The sequence below is a fragment of the Littorina saxatilis genome, linkage group LG12 (genome assembly GCF_037325665.1).
Source record: "Littorina saxatilis isolate snail1 linkage group LG12, US_GU_Lsax_2.0, whole genome shotgun sequence".
Lineage (NCBI taxonomy): Eukaryota > Metazoa > Mollusca > Gastropoda > Littorinimorpha > Littorinidae > Littorina > Littorina saxatilis.
In genome coordinates this window covers 73,690,113-73,712,478 of record NC_090256.1, presented here as the reverse complement: position 1 = coordinate 73,712,478, position 22,366 = coordinate 73,690,113, and the positions used below count along the sequence as shown (strand labels likewise).

Below are 22,366 nucleotides of genomic sequence, written 5' to 3'. Positions count from 1 at the left end.
CGGCTGATTATTTCAGAAAATATTAAACTTTTGGTGGGATCTGTTTTTTTCGTGTCACCCTGTATAACAATTTTTGTGTGATAAAAGCTATGGCTGTGGACAGAAACGAGTCCGTTTTAGGCGGCAAATTTAGAGTGAACGCTGCCAAAAGTGAAAAAAAGAGAAAAAGTCTAACGGTTTTGAGATTTCTGTTTCTGCAACTGTTTTGACATGTGCAAGTTATCCAGAGAGGGTGAATACAGCGAATAAAAATTTTTTGAGCGCTCTAGCGCCGTTAGTTTGTCAGAACAGAAGGTGGTCCATATTAGGAGCCGGTCCATATTAGGAGCCCTTCCCCTACTATAAATTTCCGGTGTGGAAAAAGGAAATGACTCGTTCTCAATAGCTTTCTTTTCTAGCAAGGCATTGATTAATTCATTTCAATAGTTGCCCAGCCTATGCCTGCCCGTGGTATGTCAGCCGAGGGATCGTTGCATTCCGCTGAGACCGGCACGGTTGGCCTAGTGGTAAGGCGTCCGCCCCGTGATCGGGAGGTCGTGGGTTCGAACCCCGGCTGGGTCATACCTAAGACTTTAAAATTGGCAATCTAGTGGCTGCTCTGCCTGGCGTCTGGCATTATGGGGTTAGTGCTGGGACTGGTTGGTCCGATGTCAGAATAATGTGACTGGGTGAGACATGAAGCCTGTGCTGCGACTTCTGTCTTGTGTGTGGCGCACGTTATATGTCAAAGCAGCATCGCCCTGATATGGCTCTTCGTGGTCGGCTGGGCGTTAAGCAAAAAAAAAATTTCCGCTGAGCTACTCAGGATACAGGATATGCAAATGACAAATCATTTGAAAATTACCAATAATTATATATTTAGCGTTCTCGATCCTTGACAAAGCTGAGGTGACCACTCCCCAACCTCACCTTACCTCACGCGTTCTTCTGCCCTGTGTGTCACAATGGAAGGGAGATAATCGAGGCATCCTTCACCAGCCTGCGCCAAATCTGTACTGCAGACTGTCGCTCCCCCTTTTCATGTTCGCTCCTGTTGAGCGTGTAACCCCCGCCTTGTCTATCAAAGCCATTCTGATCATCATCGCTCAACGGCTATAGCAGGATGTATCAAAGGTGCATTCACTGATTCACTGCAGCGATGATGTCAAAACTTTAGTCACGGCTCAGACAGGGTGTTTACATTGCGTGAAAAGTGTAAACACCCACCGGTTTGACCGATATTAAAACGCTCTCTCTCTCTTTGGTTGAATTGCTCAGTCAGTGTGTGTACATGTGTGTGTGTGTGTGCAGTGTGTGTAAGCGAGTGTGAGTTTGTGTGTGTGTGTGTATGTGTGTCAGTGTGTGTGTGTGTGTGTGTATATGCGCAGTCTTTGCTTTCGTTTACAATTATTCTCTGTATATGTTACAAGGACAGGTTGGAAGATTAGGCTAAGCCTAAAACCTTTTTCCTTATGTAATAAAGTTCTGATTTCTGAGTTCTCTCGGTAAGAGATGTTACACGATCAAGTTTATTTCCGTCGACTTTGTTACTAGACGCACAGACGATTGTGTGTCAGGCCGACAGTGTTATATCCCATTTATATACATGCATGATTCATTTGCATTACTGATGCTAGCTTCAAAGTTCTGTAACTATTAAACGAGTTCAGCCTTTATTGAAACTTAAAATTCTGAGTATGTGTGCGTGTGTTTTCCCGTGTTTATAGGGTTGGTTTTTTATGAGTGCGCGTGAGTGTGTATATTCTGAGCAAGTCAGTCATTATGCGAGTATGTAATTGTGAGCGTGTGTGCTAGTGCGTACGCTTGATGCTTTACACACTGCGCGTCGGAGACTGTTCATCAGTTTCCACTTTACTTTTCAACTCGTGGTAGGTCGCTGGTACGGTACGGGCGGCTGTACCACTTTTATGGTAACACGCGCCATCCCAAAATACACTTCAACACTTGGCAAAGTGTACACACAACACAGCCCGTAAACTGTGCGCTGTTCTTCTCTTCTCTGCTACGGCCTCTCCTCTCGTTCGCACAGCGGAGGCGGTACTGACTGAGCAATTCAACCAAACACGCAACCCCCCTCGCACGCGCGAATGGGATAGTCTGAACGTGGGCACCAACCCCCCTATGCCAGTCAATTTATCGCGAAACTCAGGAGCCGGGTCTGGAGGCTCCAAAGCGTCTTTCATTTACAACTATTTGGGGCCGCGTATTGAAACTGTTTTGGGATCTTCAGTGTAGTACTGTACACAGCAGAAAAGTTTTCTTACAACTGAGTTTGGCCTGATTCTGTGACTGTGGTAGAGCCGCACTCTACCGGACAAGAAAAAAAAGTTTTTGAAAAGTTTTTCGATCGACCCAAAGAGGAATGTGATTTATCGGCTGTGTGTGTCAGTGTGTTGTGCCGTGTTGTGTGGTAGGTTCCTGGCTTCTGCCAGTGTCTTGCACGGATTACCAAACTTCGGTCAGTGCCAAAGAGATAGACAGAAGGGGGAGCAAAGTGCGGGAGGAGGATGAGAGAGAAGGAATCAACAAGTCCACCACAGCAGAGAGAGGTAGGGGAGAGAGTTCCTTACGAAACGCCGGATTCCAGACTTCAGCAGAATCTTTGCTGTGCACGGGGAAACGAGACAGAAGGAACCGAGAGTTGGGTGCCAGAGCAAAAGATGGGTCGGTGGGACGGTGCTGGAGATGTTGCCCCAAAACGTGATGGTTGCTGGCGGTGGCGAGGGTGCAGCAACGTTGTGGTTGTGGTGGTTGTGACGGTGCTGGTGATGACAATGTGTGGGAGTGTGCAGTGTTATAACGTGGATACTGTCACCGCCGTCGTTCACCAAGGAAAGCCCGGGAGTATGTTCGGCTTCTCCGTGGCTCAGCATATAGACCAGTCCACAAACTGGTGAGTAATCAACATTGCTTTAAATGTAACCAACAACTGACTCCAACTTTCTTTTTGGATAATCATAAAAAAAATTTTAAAAAATGTAAGAATTATAATTTTTTTTTTTTGGGGGGGGGGGGGTCGGGGATTGGGGGGGGGGGGGATGGGGGGGGGGGAAGTTGTGACCATGCTGATTATCATCAGTAAGCCTATATATTTTTTTTACATGTTCATTCAGCTGTTCAATGATTGGGCCTAAAAAAAATTAAAAAAAAGGTGTGGTAACCCGACCTACCCTATTTTTAGGGGCCGACCCTATAACTTTTTATTACATTTGTCAAAAAAACACACACAAAAACAAAGAAAACGAGTGCAGAAAACGCAATGAAAGCGAAAGCGCCCGAGTCGCACACTTATTTCCCTGTCAAGCAGGTTTAATTTGTACACATTAAAAAAAAAAGTTTAAAAAAAAAGTGATTGCCTACCTTCCTACCCTATTTTTTGGCTATGTTACCGTAACCACACCTATTTTTTTTTTGCCTTGGTTCTAACCCGACTGACATGCCCTTTAATTTATTATTTTTTGAGCGGATGTGTTTTTTCTGGGTGTGTTAGGGATGAGAATGCACTAAAGCTACTGTACACGTTTTCAATGACGGGTACTGTGGATAAGCATGCTGATCAGGCCCTGAAACTACACATGACTGCCCCCCCCCTCCCCCCCTCCTTCATCTTCTCATTTCTCACCTAATTCAGAGACTGCAGAGACATAGAAACTGTGTTCTCTACTGTCTTGCATGTTGGCACAGCCTGTTTATGTCATCGCATCATACTGTACTTAGTGACCCTTCCAGAAGATGACCGTAGTACTACAAGAGCCGTTTTGACATTTTGACAAACCTGTGATTGTCACAGTCACAACTAACATTCGCTAGCGTAACCTGTTGCCTGTCAGTTGAGCCAGCAAGTCCTGGCAGAAAAGTGAGAGAAGTTGAAGTACACCCACATGAGTTTTCAACAGTGTGAGAACTTTGTCTGTCAAAAGAATCGGTTTGAGGAGCTTTTATTTGTTTGCATATAATATATACGTGTGGATGATGGAGATGTTGAAAGAAAACGATGTTAGTCAGTCAGGAAAGCTTTGAAGATTCTTGTAATTTTTGGAGCTCGTACTGTCAATCTGTGTGTGTGTGTGTGTGTGTATCAGAGAGAGAGAGAGAGAGAGAGAGAGAGAGAGAGAGAGAGAGAGAAGCTGGGAAAGAAACAGAGAAACAGAGAGAAAGAAATAAGGGGGGGGGGGGGGCGCTTGCAAAACTATGGCAAAAATAAGTCTCAACACAACTGGTCACAGCCATCAGACATATCTCCACCACATAAACCACAGCATTTCAAGACAATGTCTTTTTCCAGTGACCTCAAGGTCCATCGCACTGACCTCTCATGTCCGAGTGTCAGCAACAAAGAAACCAACAACGACACACCGTAACGCGTATGACGCATCTCTGTCCATCTCTCATGGTCATTAGTCCGCCCTGAAAGCCACACGCTCGGGCAGCAAATCGCCCCTCTTCATAACAAAACATCCATCCCCGAACCCCTGCGGGGTATCCGTTCCTTTTTAGTTCACCTGGACCCGGGCAGAATGATAGCATGATCTCCGTGTCATGTACCCCCCTTTGTGCTTGGGTGTTTATGGTGATAGTTAATAGTTATATGGACATGGGGACTGAGGTCCACTGAATGATCAGAGAAAGATACTCATGTACAGGGATTTGAGGGGTATATTCGTTGAACAAACCTATCATGGTTGGTGGGATGCTGTTTATCTAGGGATTTTGAGGAATGTTTGTTTTGGGGGCTTTTGTGTGTGTGTATTCTTGGCTAAAGCAGGATGCTTTGCTATTATGAGTTATTTCCGATAATGCTGACTGTTAGTGTGAACCGCAGAATACTGCAAGCTTTCGCCCCAAGGGCCGTGTTTGACAAGGACGCATGAAAACTGACACACATAGACCCATTCTGATAAGCATCGCTCCACGGCTATTGCCAGTTGTCTCTCTGACCGGACGCTACAGTCCTACGCGAATCTATCAAAAAAAGAATACAGAGTTATCTCCCATATGTTTTTCGCGAGCACTGATCTAAATTTGAGATCAGTGTTCGCGAGACGAAAATGATTGCAGATTGGCCGACTTCGACAGTGATCTCCGTTCTGTTCTTCACAGTTATGATAAAGACATCGTTCTAAGGTCAAAACAAGTCGACCGTAATATATGATTTCATCACTGTCAACTGGTTACAGAAAAAAATCGTCTGCTCCAGTGAGCGCCGAAACCAAACGGTTGATTATCACGTGACACTTTTGCCATATTTAGAGTTGTTTGCACAGTAAATACAGCCGCGAAAAATAGCTCGCTTGAAACTGTCTTACATATCAATTCCTTTGTAATCTAAAAATTACAAAACACCATGAAAAATCATTATCGACGATCGCGAATCTGCTTATATCAATAATACATTACAAAAAGCTCTAAATATGTTTAAAAAAAAAATCGGTTTCCTTGCCCGACAAGGAAACTCAAGGCATCCTGTCAGGGAGAGAATGAGCCGAACTCATTTTGACCTGAGTTCAGGATGACATAGACCAACACACATACAGAGAGACAGACTCACAGACGCACGCGCGTACGTGCACACACACACACACACGTACACACACACACACACACACACACACACACACACACACACACACACACACACACACACACACACACACACACGCACAGACACACGTGCACAAACACACTGACACACACACACGCACAGACACGCACGCACATACACACCCACACGCACATACATACATACATACATACACACACGCACACACACACACGCACAGACGCACAGACACGCACGCACACACGCACTCACATATACATACACACACGCACATACACACACACATATCCACACATACTAGTATTTACAGAGGAATGTGCTATTACACCTTACTGGCATTTTCTCAAAAGGTCAGGGTCAACTGTACGATAAATGTCAGTTTGCTGGACGGATTGGCCTGTCACAAACAATCCAATCATGACTGTCACAATATATAAGTAGGAAAGAATGAAGGGTATGTTTACAAGTTCTGTGTCTACTTTAGAGTGGAAGTTGAAAAGAGTGTCGTTCACGAATGGTGTTGTGTTTGTCCTGGCGAAATACTCACGCTCTGTACACAGTAGCTGGATGCTTGCGCGTTTAGTTTCATGTGACAGTCAAACAGAAGCAGTGCTATCAGTGCCCTCTTGTTTAGTAGGAAGCTGTTTTCGGTGTACAATTACTCCTAAACCCTTTCTCTCGTCCCATGCATAGTGACAGGATGGATGACAAACGTGTGTTCCGATGAAACTTGTTTCTCTCTCTCTCTCTCTCTCTCTCTCTCTCTCTCTCTCTCTCTCTCTCTCTCTCTCTCTCTCTCTCTCTCTCTCTTTTCCTTTGTATTTTATTGACATACATGTAGGCCTACTGGATTTTGTGCTGATGCATTACTGTCCTTTTTCAAACGTTTTGCTGTTGTAAATGCCTGTTTCCACTGTCGCCATGTCGACTGTCATTACGATGATGATGATTTTTATTATGATTAATATTACTATGATTATTTTTCATGAAGCATGAATGTTGAAACTTTGTACACCCCGAATTGAAATGGGCCCAAGGCCTAATCAATAAACCATCCAGACTCCAGACTCCAGACTCTCTCTCTCTCTCTCACACACACACTAACAACAACAACAACAACAACAACAACAACAACAACAACAACAACAACAACAACAACAACAACTACAAACACCCCACCCGGCCTCACCCCGACACACACACAAACGCCAACGGAAGAGATAGATGAATTCACGATGTTGTCTGTAATCAACACTATTCTCCAGACTTTTGTAGCAACACAAAACTTTCATGAGCCCTGCCCGGCTGGCCCGATCCGACAAAAGCCAAGACAGGCATCGTATTCCTCATCCCACGAAAGACCGAACAGACATGTTCACGTGTTTGCGCGTTGGAACGAGATTTCCCTGGTCGCAACACCTGACGACCAAGCTTGTACGACTGGACAGACCACATCTTTAATTCTTCAACACCGCATTTCTTATTCATTTACTGACCTGTGTACCTGGACCCACCGGTTGTTAGACCGTGCTTCGGTAACTACTGAACCCACAAGGGTCTCTTTTGATTGCGTAAGTGTGTAAATTCCGATTATCCCATCAGCCAAAAAGGGACAGGACACGCTTATGAATGAATCACTTTCTGTTGCCAAAATGAAAGTATTGAAATAATTATAAAAAATCTCTTTAGATTTGTCACTCTCCCACAACTCATACAAACCTGACGAGAGAGACACTGACACTAATTTGATTGTGTAGGCCGACGACCCATTCACAAACATGGTGAAAAATAGACGTGATTGCAAAAGGATTACTCGCGACAATCATGTAAAGGAGCATACCAAAAAAAACACACACACAAACAGACCAAAGCTGTTTAACACGCATCCGGCATCCATGTGCTGTGAGCAACAGCATTTACACGTGAACCCTATGTGTGCAACATCAATCCAAACGTTCCTCTCGCCTTTAAGTGAATAAAACATGTACATAGCAACGTTTCTAATTTGTTCTACGGTAGGGTTCACAAAGAGGCTTTCAATATCATGTCCTACTGTCCAGATATTATACTTCGTTCTTATATCGTTATACACGTAACATTCAAACACAAATGGTTTTTGTCTTCGATATTGTTTGGGCAAAAATGGCAACTTTTACTTTCCAACTGAAGTGGATAAAACCTCTTATTTATTCTCAGTTCGTTGATACCAAAAAGAAATCTTACCATTACATCTCTGAACGTTTAATAAAGATATCATTCAAATACTGTTCAGAGAGAGAGAGAGAGAGAGAGAGGACGGACGGACGGACGAACTTTATTACTCAAGGATGGAGATTTTAGGCTCACGCCTAGTCTTACAATCTGTCCCTGCTAAACTAAGACATAAACATAGAGACAATAAAAGGACAATCATCAATCACAATCATACAGTATTACAAACTACAACATTACCTATACGAATACATAATGCATAACAGAACATTGAAAAGTACATGTATGTCAATAAAATACAAATGAAAAGAGAGAGAGAGAGAGAGAGAGAGAGAGAGAGAGAGAGAGAGAGAGAGAGAGTGAGAGAGAGAGAGAGATGATGATGATGACGATTTTGATGACGATAATGATTTTTGTCACTTAATTTGTGAGACTAAAGATTTTAGGCGAGACCTATAAATCTTACACACTTTGCATACGCAGATTTTCTGTAGAAGAGAGACTGACAGAGACAGAAAAATAAACAGAAAGAACAAACGGCGGAGAATCCACTGCGCGGTCAGACACAATTAGGTACTCAGATATATATAAATACATAGATCAGTATCATCATAGCATTGTAATTGGAATACCATTTCCCGCAACAAAGGAAATGCTCTTCTGGCCCAAACGTGGCGTGACGTCATCACACGTGGGATGGCGGACGACCACTTGATGGGGTCACCGGTCAGGGAGGTTTAAGCGCACAACAAAGACCTCACAAAACACAAAAAGTGTTGTGGCCCCCAGCTGGCCTCTTTTTTAGACCTTCACAAGAAGCTTATGTTGGCTAAGAGGTAGAGCCGTAAGATGGAGGTACATGACAGACTTTGCGGAGAGACAGTCTAAGAAACGAAGGTCTTAAACAGAGAGACAGTCTAAGAAACTTAAACAGAGAGACAGTCTAAGAAACTTAAACAGAGAGACAGTCTAAGAAACTTAAACAGAGAGACAGTCTAAGAAACTTAAACAGAGAGACAGTCCAAGAAACTTAAACAGAGAGACAGTCTAAGAAACGACGGTCTTAAACAGAGAGACAGTCTAAGAAACGAAGGTCTTACAACAGAGAGAAAATCTCCACCTGCATGGAGGGTCCGGTCGTTCAGTCGCTTCTCATTCGTCACATCTTTATTATAAAGTTATAAATTCTTCCTTCTAAGTCACCCATTCGTTCCTTCATTGACATTTGTGTCTCTGGTAATGTATTTATGTGTTTGTTAGTTTGTTTGTTTGTTACTTGTGTATTTGTTCATTCTGAAATGTTGGACAGGAATCTGAACGCTGGGGCCTTTGAGCTGAATTTTGGCCTCAATGCTAACTTATGTTCTCTGTGAACAGGATCCAGTTGCGACGTCTTTTTGTCGCACTTGCTTGTATCTTCGAAGAGATCACGCACAATTTGGTCTTTTTTCCTTCGTCTCTAGTTCCAAAACGACATTTTTGTGTCACTTTTCTCATTTTTCCTGGGAGGCCATGCACTGTTTTTGCTGAAAGGAACTTCGTTCCCTTCTGTCCTCTGTCTCTCCAAGACGATCGTGCTCGGCCTTCCCATCCAACCACCTTCCCCCCAGCCAGCAAGCTCGTGCTACCCCCCCCCCCCCCCTCCCCTCCGACCTTTATTCATTTTTGTGTGTTCAATCTAGCAAGCCAATAGAGTGAAATATGTTTCCGTCGTGTAACTCTATCGGCTACAAACACTTGACTTAGTGCTCCAATTTCGCTCTCTCCCCGTGGCGTCAATTGGTGCCATGTATCAACACAGCGGGGACATTACTCCGTTCACAGCGACTCACAGTTAAAGGCGCAGTACCACCATCCTTCTCGCTAAAGTCGTCATGCTCACCACTGCAGATCTGTTCAGACTTTTGCATGGGCTAAGAGCACAGTGATTAAAGTCTATATCTCTGTCGTTAGGAGCATCCTTTTACTGAAAACATACCAAAATCGAAACCGGCACGGTTGGCCTAGTGGTAAGGCGTCCACCCCGTGATCGGGAGGTCGTGGGTTCGAACCCCGGCCGGGTCATACCTAAGACTTTAAAATTGGCAACCTAGTGGCTGCTCCGCCTGGCGTCTGGCATTATGGGGTTAGTGCTAGGACTGGTTGGTCCGGTGTCAGAATAATGTGACTGGATGAGACATGAAGTCTGTGTGGCGCACGTTAAATGTCAAAGCAACACCGCCCTGATATGGCCCTTCGTGGTCGGCTGGGCGTTAAGCAAACAAACAAACCAAACAAACAAACCAAAATCGAAAGTCTAGCTGGTTTCTGTACAGTATCTATAATAGTATGTTTTTACTGGAACACGTACCAAAAGTGACAGTCTAGCTGCTTTCTGTACAGGTTATAGTATCTTTTTAATGGAACACATACCAAACATCGGCAGTCTAGCTGCTTTCTGTACAGATAATAGTATCTGTTTGCTGGAACAAATACCAAAAATCGACAATCTAGCTGCTTTTTGAAAAGATAATAATATATTTTTACTAGAACACAATGACACAAATCGACAGTCCAGCTGCTTTCCGTGCAGATAAGAGCACCCTTTTATTTGAACACATACCACATTTCTGAGCAGAGTAGGAATGTTTTTACTGAATTAATTGTGTATGTTGACACTCGTGTCGATTCCAAAATTAATCCAGCTAACGTTTCTTTTCTTCACAGAAAATGGTTGGGTCTTTGAATTTTGGTATGTGTTCAAGTCGAAATATGCTCGTACACCGTGTAAAAACCCGGGCATAATTATCTGTGGCGGTGTGCTTCACTCACGCGAGAAGGACTGTACATTTTGCAATATATTTTATATATGGAACGTACCGTTGGGAAATTAGGGCTATGTTTAACAGCATGTTTTATGTTTCATGCGATGCCATGCTGCTCCAGTGTTGGTTTGTCTGTATTGCTAGTATGGGAATTCCAAGAAGCAGTAAATTTATAAATGTCAAGTTTCATTTAGAGTGGTTTAAAATGCAAAGCCATTAGCGTGAGAAAAACACGTGAGAAAAGGAAGAGAGGAAATGCCAAAACTTTCTTGTTATTGAATGTCGAAATGCTGTCGTAAAACTGGTGTGTGTGTGTGTGTGTGTGTGTGTGTGTGGTTGTGTGTGTGTGTGTGGTTGTGTGTGTGTGTGTGTGTGTGCTTGTGCGGGTGTGTGTGTGTGTGCGTGCGTGCGTGCTTGACTTAAACAGCTTGTCATAGATATTTCTAAAGACAACAACAACAGCAACCAAAAAACAACGACCAAGATCTGAATTAGATTTTTTTAAACCAACAACTGTATATCGAACTAAGATACTGCGACTTTAAACGACAGCAAAGCATAGCTAGCTATAAAGGACGGTAAAATTGCAGAGGTTGGTGGTAAGGATGAAAGCGGAGAGCGAAGTGGGAGTGACAGACTGTATGACTTTAAAGAGATGTCTGCTGTGTTACTTTAATGAGATGTCTGGCACCCTGGTACGCTGGCACTGATGTGCGACAGTGGCACGTGCGCTACCATACTCCAATGGCTGTCAAAATGTGCCTGTGTGGTTGACTGAGCAGTACAGTTATATTTACACCTATACAAACTGATGTACGATCTATATATAGATCTTACACCTATACAAACTGATGTAAGATCTATATATAGATCTTACATCAGTTTGTATACGTGTAAACTCAGTTGTTAAGGCAGATGTCGCAAACCTGCACTACCTCTGGCGGAAGGTTGACTGGGAAAATGTACAAACTAATGTTCCTCATCTTTAAAATATTTTGAGGTATTATACCTCTCGACAAAAAGGAAGAGGCATTCATGAGGTTACAACTACACAGCTTCTGATGGAAGGCTATGCTGATTGAATAACTTTTGTAGTGAAATCATTTTTTAAAAAATCAATTTTGTGATTAACAGCTGTTCACTGCTTCTATTTGTTTTTAATATTGGCGCAGAAGAAGTTTGCATAATAAATGTGGGTTTGACTCTTACGGCTAAACCAGGTTCACAGACCAAGCTTCACACATTCTAAGCACAAACACTGAACGTGCAAAAAGGCCTACCTACCAAATAAAAAATGGTTCTTACCGGACTTTTGGCATGAAGAGGCACTGTACCTGTACCGATTTACCGTGAAGCGCAGCACAACAAACATAATGGTTACGCCACAAAAGGGTGATTTGCGCATTAACCCCTCGTGGTAATTTTGCAAACGACCAGTAATTTGCAGTAATTTTCAAAACACATAAAACTGAAATGCCAATGTTTAATGGCTTTTTGTGGTCCAGGGTTTCTCTTTCAAACAACGATTTTTAAGCGTTGTCCTTGTGTGTACCGTTTGAGGTCGGTGCGTTGAAAACGCCGTGAACGGTTATCTAGATTAATTACTGTAATTCAAAGTCAAGCGTTAACAACGTTTTCTGAACGTGGTCAAGGTCATTTTCAACGTCAGCGCGAAGCGTCATTAACGTTGTTTAAAGATCGTTCAGTATTCATAACCACGCTATTCAAACACCATTTTTGCTCGTCAACCTGCTACACGGAATACGAAAAAAAAAGAGTAAAGGAATAAACCAATCATAATTATATATGAGGCGTGAGAACGATTCTTGGCAACTGCTTTTTTCTCTCTTGTATGTCGGCTATTCGTTCAGCATGTAACACTGTTCGGCACACGAGCAGATCCTGAGTCCTGACCGGTTTTGACAGTTATTGGCTTTCATTGTTGGCAAAGAGTAAGGGGCTTGGGGGGTGGGGGGTGGGAGAAGGAGGGGGAGAAGGAGAGGAAAGTGGGATAGGCAGTAGCTCGATCTCTCTTCGGGGAAGAAAAGGCAGTTACAGCTCTGGAGTCCTTACTCACGCAAACGTCAGCATCATTCCCCAACATGCAAGGAAAACAATAACTGTTTTTGTAAAGATCTGGCGGCGGAAGAGGATGACTTCGGGACGCTTCGCGATCTGAGAACGTCATTGCCAATTCTTAGCGAAGATTACCCAAATCTCCCTGGCGGAGTGTATATTGATTAGAGCCCTGCAACCTCGCTTTACAGCGTGTGATATGATGGAATATCATCACCCTCTGGCCGTGGCCTCTCAACCCGTCCATGAACCGAGGTGTAGCTATGTATGAATATACAATACGTACACAGTGATTTTTTGTCCGAGATTTAGGAGTTATTCGTGTTTTAGCTTTCTGGAAGCTCAGTACATGCACTAAAACATATGCAATGTGTCTGTCTGTCTGTCTGTCTGTCTGTCTGTCTGTGTGTGTGCCTCTTTCTCACTGTGTGTGTGTGTGTGTGTGTGTGTGTGACTCTCCGTTTCTGACTCCCTTCCTCTCCCCCCCTTCCTCTCTACCACATGCGCCCTGCCCCCCTCTCTCCCTCTCTAGCTCTCTCCTTTGTGGCTCCCAGTCACTTGCCAACGAAGCCCTTCCGCTAACCCCTCCTCTTTTAAAACCGCATCTAATACAATTAAAAACAGGACGCAGCCGCTTCCGGGGCAAGCACGTCCTCTGAAGAAGATTAAATCGAAGCAATCAATCAGACGATGCTTAAACGAGAGAGAGAGAGAGAGAGAGAGAGAGAGAGAGAGAGAGAGAGAGAGAGAATTCGAAGAATTTACGATAAGAGACAGAGGATAATTATAGGGCGGGGACGTAGCTCAGTCGGTAGCGCGCTGGATTTGTATCCAGTTGGCCGCTGTCAGCGTGAGTTCGTCCCCACGTTCGGCGAGAGATTTATTTCTCAGAGTCAACTTTGTGTGCAGACTCTCCTCGGTGTCCGAACACCCGCGTGTGTACACGCAAGCACAAGACCAAGTGCGCACGAAAAAGATCCTGTAATCCATGTCAGAGTTCGGTGGGTTATAGAAACACGAAAATACCCAGCATGCTTCCTCCGAAAACGGCGTATGGCTGCCTAAATGGCGGGGTAAAAAACGGTCATACACGTAAAATTCCACTCGTGCAAAAAACACGAATGTACGTGGGAGTTTCAGCCCACGAACGAAGAAGAAGAGAGACCGAGGGAATCTTTTCACAATCGCTTTATCTGGGTAGCATCTGATTGGCCAAACAAAAACAAAACAAATGTTTTTTAGGCTTAACGAGAAAAGACGGAGGAAGTCTTCGAACAACCTTTAATATATATTTTTTTTTACTGCAAGCGTCCAATCGACAGAAGAAAAAAAAGAGACGTAACGAGTAAAAAGTGAGAGATGTTTTTCACACAACTCTTCGCAGTTTATCTTAAGGTATCGAATCCTCAAAAAAGCAAAAAACAAAAAACAGAAACACTCGACACGTGACGTAACAAGAAAGGACAGGGGGCACCTTAGAGCATCCAATACACACAAACAAATCTGAAGACGACGGTCAGAAGAAAAAAATCACGGAATCTTGAATGTTACCATCTTGGAGCATAACATCCACACGAAGAGGATAACAAAAAAATGTGTGCGGATGTAAGTGAAAAAGACAGAGTGAATCTTTTCACAGCCGCTCGCCCTCCGCACAGGGGCGCCAGTTGGGCAGATGGGACCGACAAGAAACTGGCCTTGGCACCCCCCCCCCTCCCCCCGCGTTTCCTTTCCTCTGACTCCGTGGTATTTATTTCCTTGTTCCCTAAGATCGATACACGCCAGGGTCTTACGTCGGACGGAAGGGAACTCGCTGCTGGAATGGGACGGTGAGGGGTTTGGTGGAATGGGGTGGATGACGGGGACCAGTGAGGGAGTGAGGGATTTGATTGAAAGTAGGCAAACGAGAGAGGTCGGGTGGAGGGGGAGAGGGCGTCGTATGGTTAGGCTCGCCTCCAGTGATGTTCAAACTAGGAACAAGGTGCGGGGGACGAGATGCGTGACGGTAGGACAAGAAATAGTTATTTTCTTCTCTTCTGCGAGAAATCGCACAACACAACGAACTCAGCAGTGACATGAGTTAAATAGACACATTTAAACCATCCCTTCGCTAAATACCAAGTTCAAGTACTACAACGGGAAGAGAAAAACAAGTTACATGGTAAGGCTGCATTTGGTACCGATACACAGAGTATTCTACAAGAGAGGGAGGGGAGGGGGGCGATGGCCTGGAAATATATACACTACAATTAGAGTAAAGGATATGGAAAGGGCAGCAGGTACAGTCGGGACAATGAATTTAGTAGTTTTTCCTGAGCGAAAGCCGGCAGAAGGTTTGGGTCGGAATGTATTGGAAATGGACTGCCGAACCAGGGTCAGATCCAGGGTCAGATCCAGGGTCAGATCCATGCAGAAGATAGCAGAAGAGGAAGGATACTTAAAAGCGCTGTGTGTGTGTGTGTTAGAGAGAGAGAGACAGACAGAGAGAGACAGACATAGAGAGAGAGACAGAGACAGCAGGCATAGAAAGGGGCACAGAATGAGAAAGACAGAGAGAAAGAGAGAGACAAGAGAGAGAGAGAGAGAGAGAGAGAGAGAGAGAGAGAGGGGTGGGGAAAGTGGCAGGGAGGCAATGGGAATTGGAAATGGACGGTCACACTAAGTTACTGATCTTGCCGAGGCAGACAGATACGCCCGAAACAAGATGGGACTTGAATAGGGGTTACGGAGGGGGGGGAGGGGGGGTAATGGTACCTCTCAGTTTAGAAAAGTCCAGATAGACGGGGCAAGGGAAATTGTACAGTGGAAGTTTTCTGGGGGCTGGTCTTATCCAAAGGGTTCCCACAGCTCCCCGGGGCGCTGTAATAACAGGCAATTGGTGCCAGGGCCAGGGGGAGGTCTATATATTCTTGTGGGGAGGTCCCAGGGACTCAAGTGTTCCATCAGTCCTATATAGGATTCTCGCAAAGACTGAGATCGTTATAGTTAGTGACGAAACTCACTGTGCCATCAATTAGAACGTCAAGCTTAGCGCACAAAGAGCCGTTGTTGCGTCACTCGCAGTCACTGAGCTTTTGGGCCGCTGAATTTCGAAAAATTAGGGGTCTTAGATCAAGAATAATTAGTGGAATTAGGGGATTTGGCAAGGCTCCAAAGCTATGGATGAAGCAAAGTGGTTTTCAACTCTGGCCCTGCTTACTTGAAGGTTGCAAAAGAGCGGACGAGAGCACTGCAGGAGCACTTGCTCATACCATGGCGTGGCTGTTTTTGTCAGCGTTGCTTTCATTTCCGAACAGGTTCAAACGTATATAACTTACGCAAAAGCAGAGAAGGTAATAGTGAAGCAGCCCAAACACATCAAAAATAGACATATTTTTCGTGTTCTTCAAGACAGAAAGCTGAACCCAAAAGTACTCGATGCTTTTATACAACGATGCTAAGATGTCGAATTTCTAAAATAGCAGAGGTAGCCCTGGTCCAGCACATAACTGTGTTCATCAGGAATTCGCCAAGCCCTGCTGACACATATAATTATAGAGAATACTACATGGCTTGCTGTGTCGTACCAGATTTACACGAGGTTTTTTTTTAAATATTGAACTGCGAGCTTCTTCTTCTTCTTGGCGTTCGCAGTGAACTGCGAGCGAAAGCGAGCTGTTCACTATTTGAAAAAGCAACGAGTGTAAATCTGGTACGACACAGTAAGCCATGTAGTATTCTGTTTATCATACATATTGTACTTACGTGTATTTCACTGAAAATGTCCTGCAGTCGAGGCAGCTAAATTGAAGACGCTTGTTTTTGAACCTCGATCTCTTCTAAAGCCTCGTGCAATCTATTACGTCAAAGTAAAGAAACGTCACTCTGAGAGTGTGGCGTGACGTGTTAGTTCTAAAAATTCATCGAGTGTAATTAGCGAGCGCAATTTTGATTTTCTAGAATGACGTTTGTCTCTGTGACTTTGGCATCATAAGCAGCCAAAAAACCGGTCCCTGCCAGACTTGGTTGACATGACCTCATTTACATGATATACACACGTGTGATTTGAACGATTATTATCTCACGAGTGTCTCTCTCACGTATGTAGGATAAACTATAGAAGGGAACGACTTCGCAAGTTTCAGAAGCGCCAAATGAACTGTGTATTTGTAAAGGATAGTGGTTGGGAAGAAAAATATCAAAGAACGTGTAGCAATTTTTGTCTCGTGACATTTTCAACCATGTTGATTATCATTTTTACTGCCAAATGTTGTCTGCGAAAAGGAAAAGCAGAAGAAATAGAAAGAAAGGAATGAGTTATCGTATTAAATTGAAATAGGTCTCTCCTAATCCACAAAGCCCATGCCATACATACTCAGTGAATTAGGGCAAGGAAATACTCGTGGGGTATGAGTATACACCTCTTAAATTCAGTCTATAGGAGAAACTGCTGGCTCGATAACCCCTCTCCGAAACCTCACAAGTCATCCCTTGGCAAAGAAGCGCCAGAGTTCAGAGACTGATAAAACATGACCACTGTGGCGTTGCTAATATGAGAGGAAGGTTTACTAAGGATCAATACAGACTAGTCTACTGACTCTTGCAGCCCCCCCCCTCTACCCCTCCCACCCCCATACATCCCCTCTTCGAATCATTCCCATTGGAATTAAGAAGCTCAGTCAGTATAAACGATAACAACCGTTGCAAGAGAGGGGAATGGCCGACGAATTATTCATCTCCCCGTCCTATCTTGTACAGTAGCACACACAAGTCATTTCGTGACGAAGAAGGATCAACGTTCACATAGAATGACAAATGGACAACATTACTGTTACTGCTAATGTAACCTCAACGACAAATCAGTAATTGAATGGCAAAGTTGTATCAATACTTCGTCTATCGTATTCCGAATGTGACATTACCAGGGCAGGACTGATTGCAGGATGACGAGGGATACAATTAGCTGAAGACCTTCGAATCAGAAATAGATGGCAAACACTTACCTTTGCCATTAGGCGGACGAAGATCATTTTATTTGGATGGTTAAGACTTTGCTTTCTATTCTTAATTTGCATGTATTGCAGAATCGACCAGTCCTTGTCAACATCATTGATGATAATGTAGGGGAGACCGGGGCTAGTCCGCCTACTTTTATGATTTTGGTAGCATAACTGGCGAGTTTGATGAACTAGAAGACTGATTTTTTATTTTACATCAAGACAAATGTGTAGCTGATATCAATGTGCAGACAGTTTTTATGTGCGCATAAACATTTGTTGTACATACTGCTTTAAGTAGACCTACCCTAACGTAGGCGAACTTGCCCCAAGTCGGGGTAAGTCCGCCTACAGGGTGGGGCAAGTCCGCCGCTCTCATCCCATAGTAGGTACAAGACTAGTAGTGGGCAAGCTTTAGTGGGAAAGCTTTTTTAATTCCCTTCAATATTTAGGTTCAAAAATGCCAATGACAAAATACGAAAGAATGTAACACAAAATTACGTTAGGGGAGACCGGGGCTAGTCCGCCTACTTTTATGCTACTTTTATGCTTTTGGTAGCATAACTGGCGAGTTTGATGAACTAGAAGACTGATTTTTTTATTTTACATCAAGACAAATGTGTAGCTGATATCAATGTGCAGACAGTTTTTATGTGCGCATGAACATTTGTTGTACATACTGCTCACGGCGAACATGCCCCATGACAAATAGGCGGACTTGCCCCTGCACGGGCAGGCAACTCTAGTGCCAGATAACGAGCACAACATGGGAAGGAAGAAGCAAAACTTTCGTCAGAACTCGACCTTAATTAACGCACTTTCACTCGACTAAGTATTTGTTCTCAGAGGTAATGCATCAAAACCTAAGTCAACTCCTATGCATTCATGTTACAAAAATGAAGAAAAACACTTTTTGTGATCTGTAGTTACGATATATGGGCGCGCAACCTCTGAACTTCTGCAGGATATGGCGGGAAGAAGGGACACCACTCCCACATGGTGTGAATGACTAAAAGGTGGCAAACGTAAGAATAAACAGACAAAGACGGATGTGCCCCGGGGGCGGACTAGCCCCGGTCTCCCCTAACCATGGCAACAGGACAGACGAAGTACGAATAAGATTTTGCCATCCAATTACTGAATTGTCGATTAACTGTACAAATCAACCCGGTGTCCTTCCACAAACATCATTGGTAATGTTACCCTTTTTGAAAACAACGGGCGTATCAAACGATACGATAATTTAGCTTACAAAAAAAGAAGATAATTTAGCCCTTCGCCTCGCTTGTCAAATTATACAAAGGTCATCCCGTGGGTGTAGGAAGCGTTCCGTGTGTGTGTGTGTGCGTGTGTGTGTGCTAGTTTTGTGTTTGTGCATAGCGCGTGCGTGTGTGTATGAACGTGACGAGTAGAATAATATAAGGCTCAGACAAATGAAAGGTTAGCATATCTTTTCTTCATAATCATCTCTTGATGAAGACGCAGACGGGCTGATGAGGGACTTATAAGTATGTTGCCAATAACAAGGCAGAAAGGGAGGGAGCGGAGGAGAAGTGTTTAGGAGCACTCTTTGGACGCTGCCATTAATAAGCACAATTTAGAAAATTGCCGAGGGAGAAAGCGACGGCAAGAATCGACCTTTTGCTGCGTCGAAGTATAGGATACGTCCCGAGCCTGTGGACTGGGAAGCGTCGAAGCTGTGTTTCGTTCAGACTTCTTGTTGTGATGGACGTAAACTGAAACAGTTTGATAAGTTAGGCTTTGTTGAATTTGTGTCATTTTGGAAGTGTGGGTGTGAGTGTGTTTGTGTGTTGATGATGATAATTAGTTTTAACGTCCTCTTAGAACCATTTGGCCTATCTTGGGACAGGTAGAGTTAATATGCTTTATGTGGGGACAAGACACTGGACAAACATGCAAACAGAGAACACATATGATCGTGTTATATATCTGGAGGTCCTGTTGCGATATTTCAAAATGGGGATGGAAGTAATGATTGTGTACGCGGAATGTGGTTGGACTGGAGCGGTTTTGTAGGCTTATTTGCTTTTTATGTATGTAGAATATGTTTGTATGTGTGGCTGAATAAGTTACAAAAAAACAAAAAACAAATTATAAAAAAAATAAATAAATAAAAAAATAAAAAAAATAAAATAAAATAAAAAATTCATGTAAAAGGAAAATATTGAAGCAACTTGCTAAAAAATATATCAGAATGGGGAACTTAAGTACAGGTAGGAGGGCAGTATTTGATCAATTGAGTATAGCTATGCTTTGTGTTTTAGACGCTTTAGTTGTTGGGCGTGGGAGGGGGGGGGGGTAAGGGGTCGGTGGGAGAGAGGACTGAGGGGTGGGAAGGAGGAAAGGGGATGAGGTTTTCAGAACAGATGTCCTATTTCAGCCTTATATATTGAGAGACACAGGGTGTATGCTGGCTTCCATTGAAGCGTGCAATGTTTATCTAAAAACTCATGGGGTTTCAGTTTGTGTTCGTTGACAAGGGTGTGTAGGTTGCGGAAATCTTGTTGGAGTGATTGGCAGCGGTCAAAGAGGTGTAAAAAAGATAGCAACTGTCCACATTCACAGAGACGGGGAAAGAACTTGTAAGCGCATCCATCCGTGCGAATTCTGCGAAGTATTTTAAGGAGGGGGTTGGGGAGTGTAGGCCTGTTTTGTTTTGTTTGTCGGGGCAGAATAAGCCAACCATGGGCATTGCCTTCTGTTTTTAATTCTGTTTCCCAGTGACACCAGGCAACTTTGGCCATTTTGTGTTTTGCTTCCGTCTTTGTTAATTTTAGGTCATGAAATGCTGCTTGATCTGTGACAGCCTCTTTTGCTGCTCTGTCAGCCATATCATTGCCTCTGATCCCTGTGTGTGAGGGGATGTACATAAGGGTCAGTTCTGTCCCAGAGGCAATGATCTGGTGACAGAGGAACAATATTTCCGTCTGAAGCTCTTCCCGGTTTCTGGAACCATTTTGGAGAGCAGTCAGAGCTGATTTTGAGTCGGAGAGAATGACGACTCTTGTTGGGGGTCGAGGGAGGTCATTGACATAGTGGCATGCTCTTAAGATGGCGTACATTTCTGCAGTGAAAATGGACACATCCTTATTGAGTTTAAATTTTTTAGTTATTTTGAGGTCAGGAATGACAAAAGCACAGCCAGTTTGGTCATCATTTAGTTTTGAGCCGTCAGTAAATATCTGTAGGTGATCTTTGTAACTGTTTGAGATTATTTCTCTTACTAGTGATGAGACAAGTACAGGGTTATCTTTTTTTGTTACACCCAGATCATGATCAGGGATGATAATGGGAGATTCCATGAACCAAAAGGGGAAGGGGTGAATGGGAATGTGGGCCATCCTACCTGGGTTTACCCCACTTTCTTGAAATATCGGTTGAACATAGTCTGCTAGTGGGATCGTTGCTTCGTATATTGTGGGTGTTTTTCTTTTTAGGTTTTGGTAAGGGGCCGAGGTAATTGTGTCGAACTCAGCAGTGAGCTCTTCGTTCACAGCATTATCAACTGTACTGGCTCTTGATACGTACTGGGCCGACTTTAGTCTTCTTTCTTCATCGAGGGGCAGCCAGCCAGCCTCTTGATACACTAGTTTGTTTATGGAGTGTTTGGGGAGATCAAAGATGATTTTGAGTGCAGCCATTTCGGCTCTTTCCAATAGTTTTAGATTCGATTTTGATGCAGCAAAAAATGCTTCTTGACCATAGGTTAAACGGGATCTTATAATGGCTTTCGTAATGTGAAGCAGGCTGTCTTTATTTGAGGCCCAGGTCTCTCGTTTTAACACTTTGAGGAGACTAAGTGCTTTCTTGGCTTTGCCGACAAGGTTTTTGATGTGTGGCCCCCATGTTAGGTTCGGGGTGTGTGTGTGTGTGTGTGTGTGTGTGTGTGTGTCTCTGTCTCTGTCTGTGTCTGTCTGTGTGCTCTGTTTTTCTTTAACTGGAAACGTTAATGTTTCTGTTTACGGCTACCACTTACTACAAACAAACTCTTTGTGAAATCCGAAAATACACAGAAGCCATGATATTCCTGTGGCTGTACATAATCGGTCTTAACCACCGCCCGCGCAAGTCACTAGTTTCGTTTCTGATGATATTACATTAATCTTAGTTATTGTAGGCCGCAAAGCACAACGTCACGAAATGTCCTGTCCGACTCGGATGCAGTAACTATTGGGTTTTAGCACGAGCAGTCCGTTTCCCGAGACCAGCAGTTATTGAGGTCACGACTCTGACACACGCCTCTCCCCCTTGGATCGGTAATTGGGCACAAATAATACCCTGCTCTACCGCCTGATTCCATACACGTGTGTTTAGTTGCGGGGTTAATCCTCATGATTGAAAGGCGATCAACGGGGGTGGAGTTTGGGAGGGGGTAAACGTACCCGCATGCCATGCAACGCTTTCTGGCACGCTTGCCTGTTGCTGATTCCTCTAAAATAATGTTTACAGTTTGGAGGTATTTGTTCGTCCCAAGAGAGTTTGCCAGTGAGACAGCGTTGCATAGAATACGATTTTCAGAATCCGAATCCTCGTGATACAGGGTTGGGTGAGTGGCGTGGTGTGTGTGTGTGTGTGTGTGTGTGTGTGGGGGGGGGGGGGGGGGGTAGGGTTGTGTGTGTGTGTGGTTGACTGAGTTTGGGATACAAGTACCGTTGGTCGGGTGGCTTGCTTATGGTTAATTTTTCTGAAATGTTATGGGGTTATTACTTCCTGTTAAA

General features: G+C 43.9%; 1 protein-coding gene across 1 annotated transcript in view; it reads left to right on the top strand.

The window, feature by feature from the left end:
* Window positions 1–2,032: 2,032 nt before the first annotated feature.
* The window catches only part of LOC138983236 (integrin alpha-8-like), a gene marked incomplete in the record, with an annotated part of 124,740 nt that continues 104,406 nt past the window's right edge, over window positions 2,033–22,366 (top strand). The window contains 1 exon segment of the mRNA XM_070356653.1: window positions 2,033–2,893. Coding sequence (XP_070212754.1) covers window positions 2,508–2,893 — 386 coding nt within the window.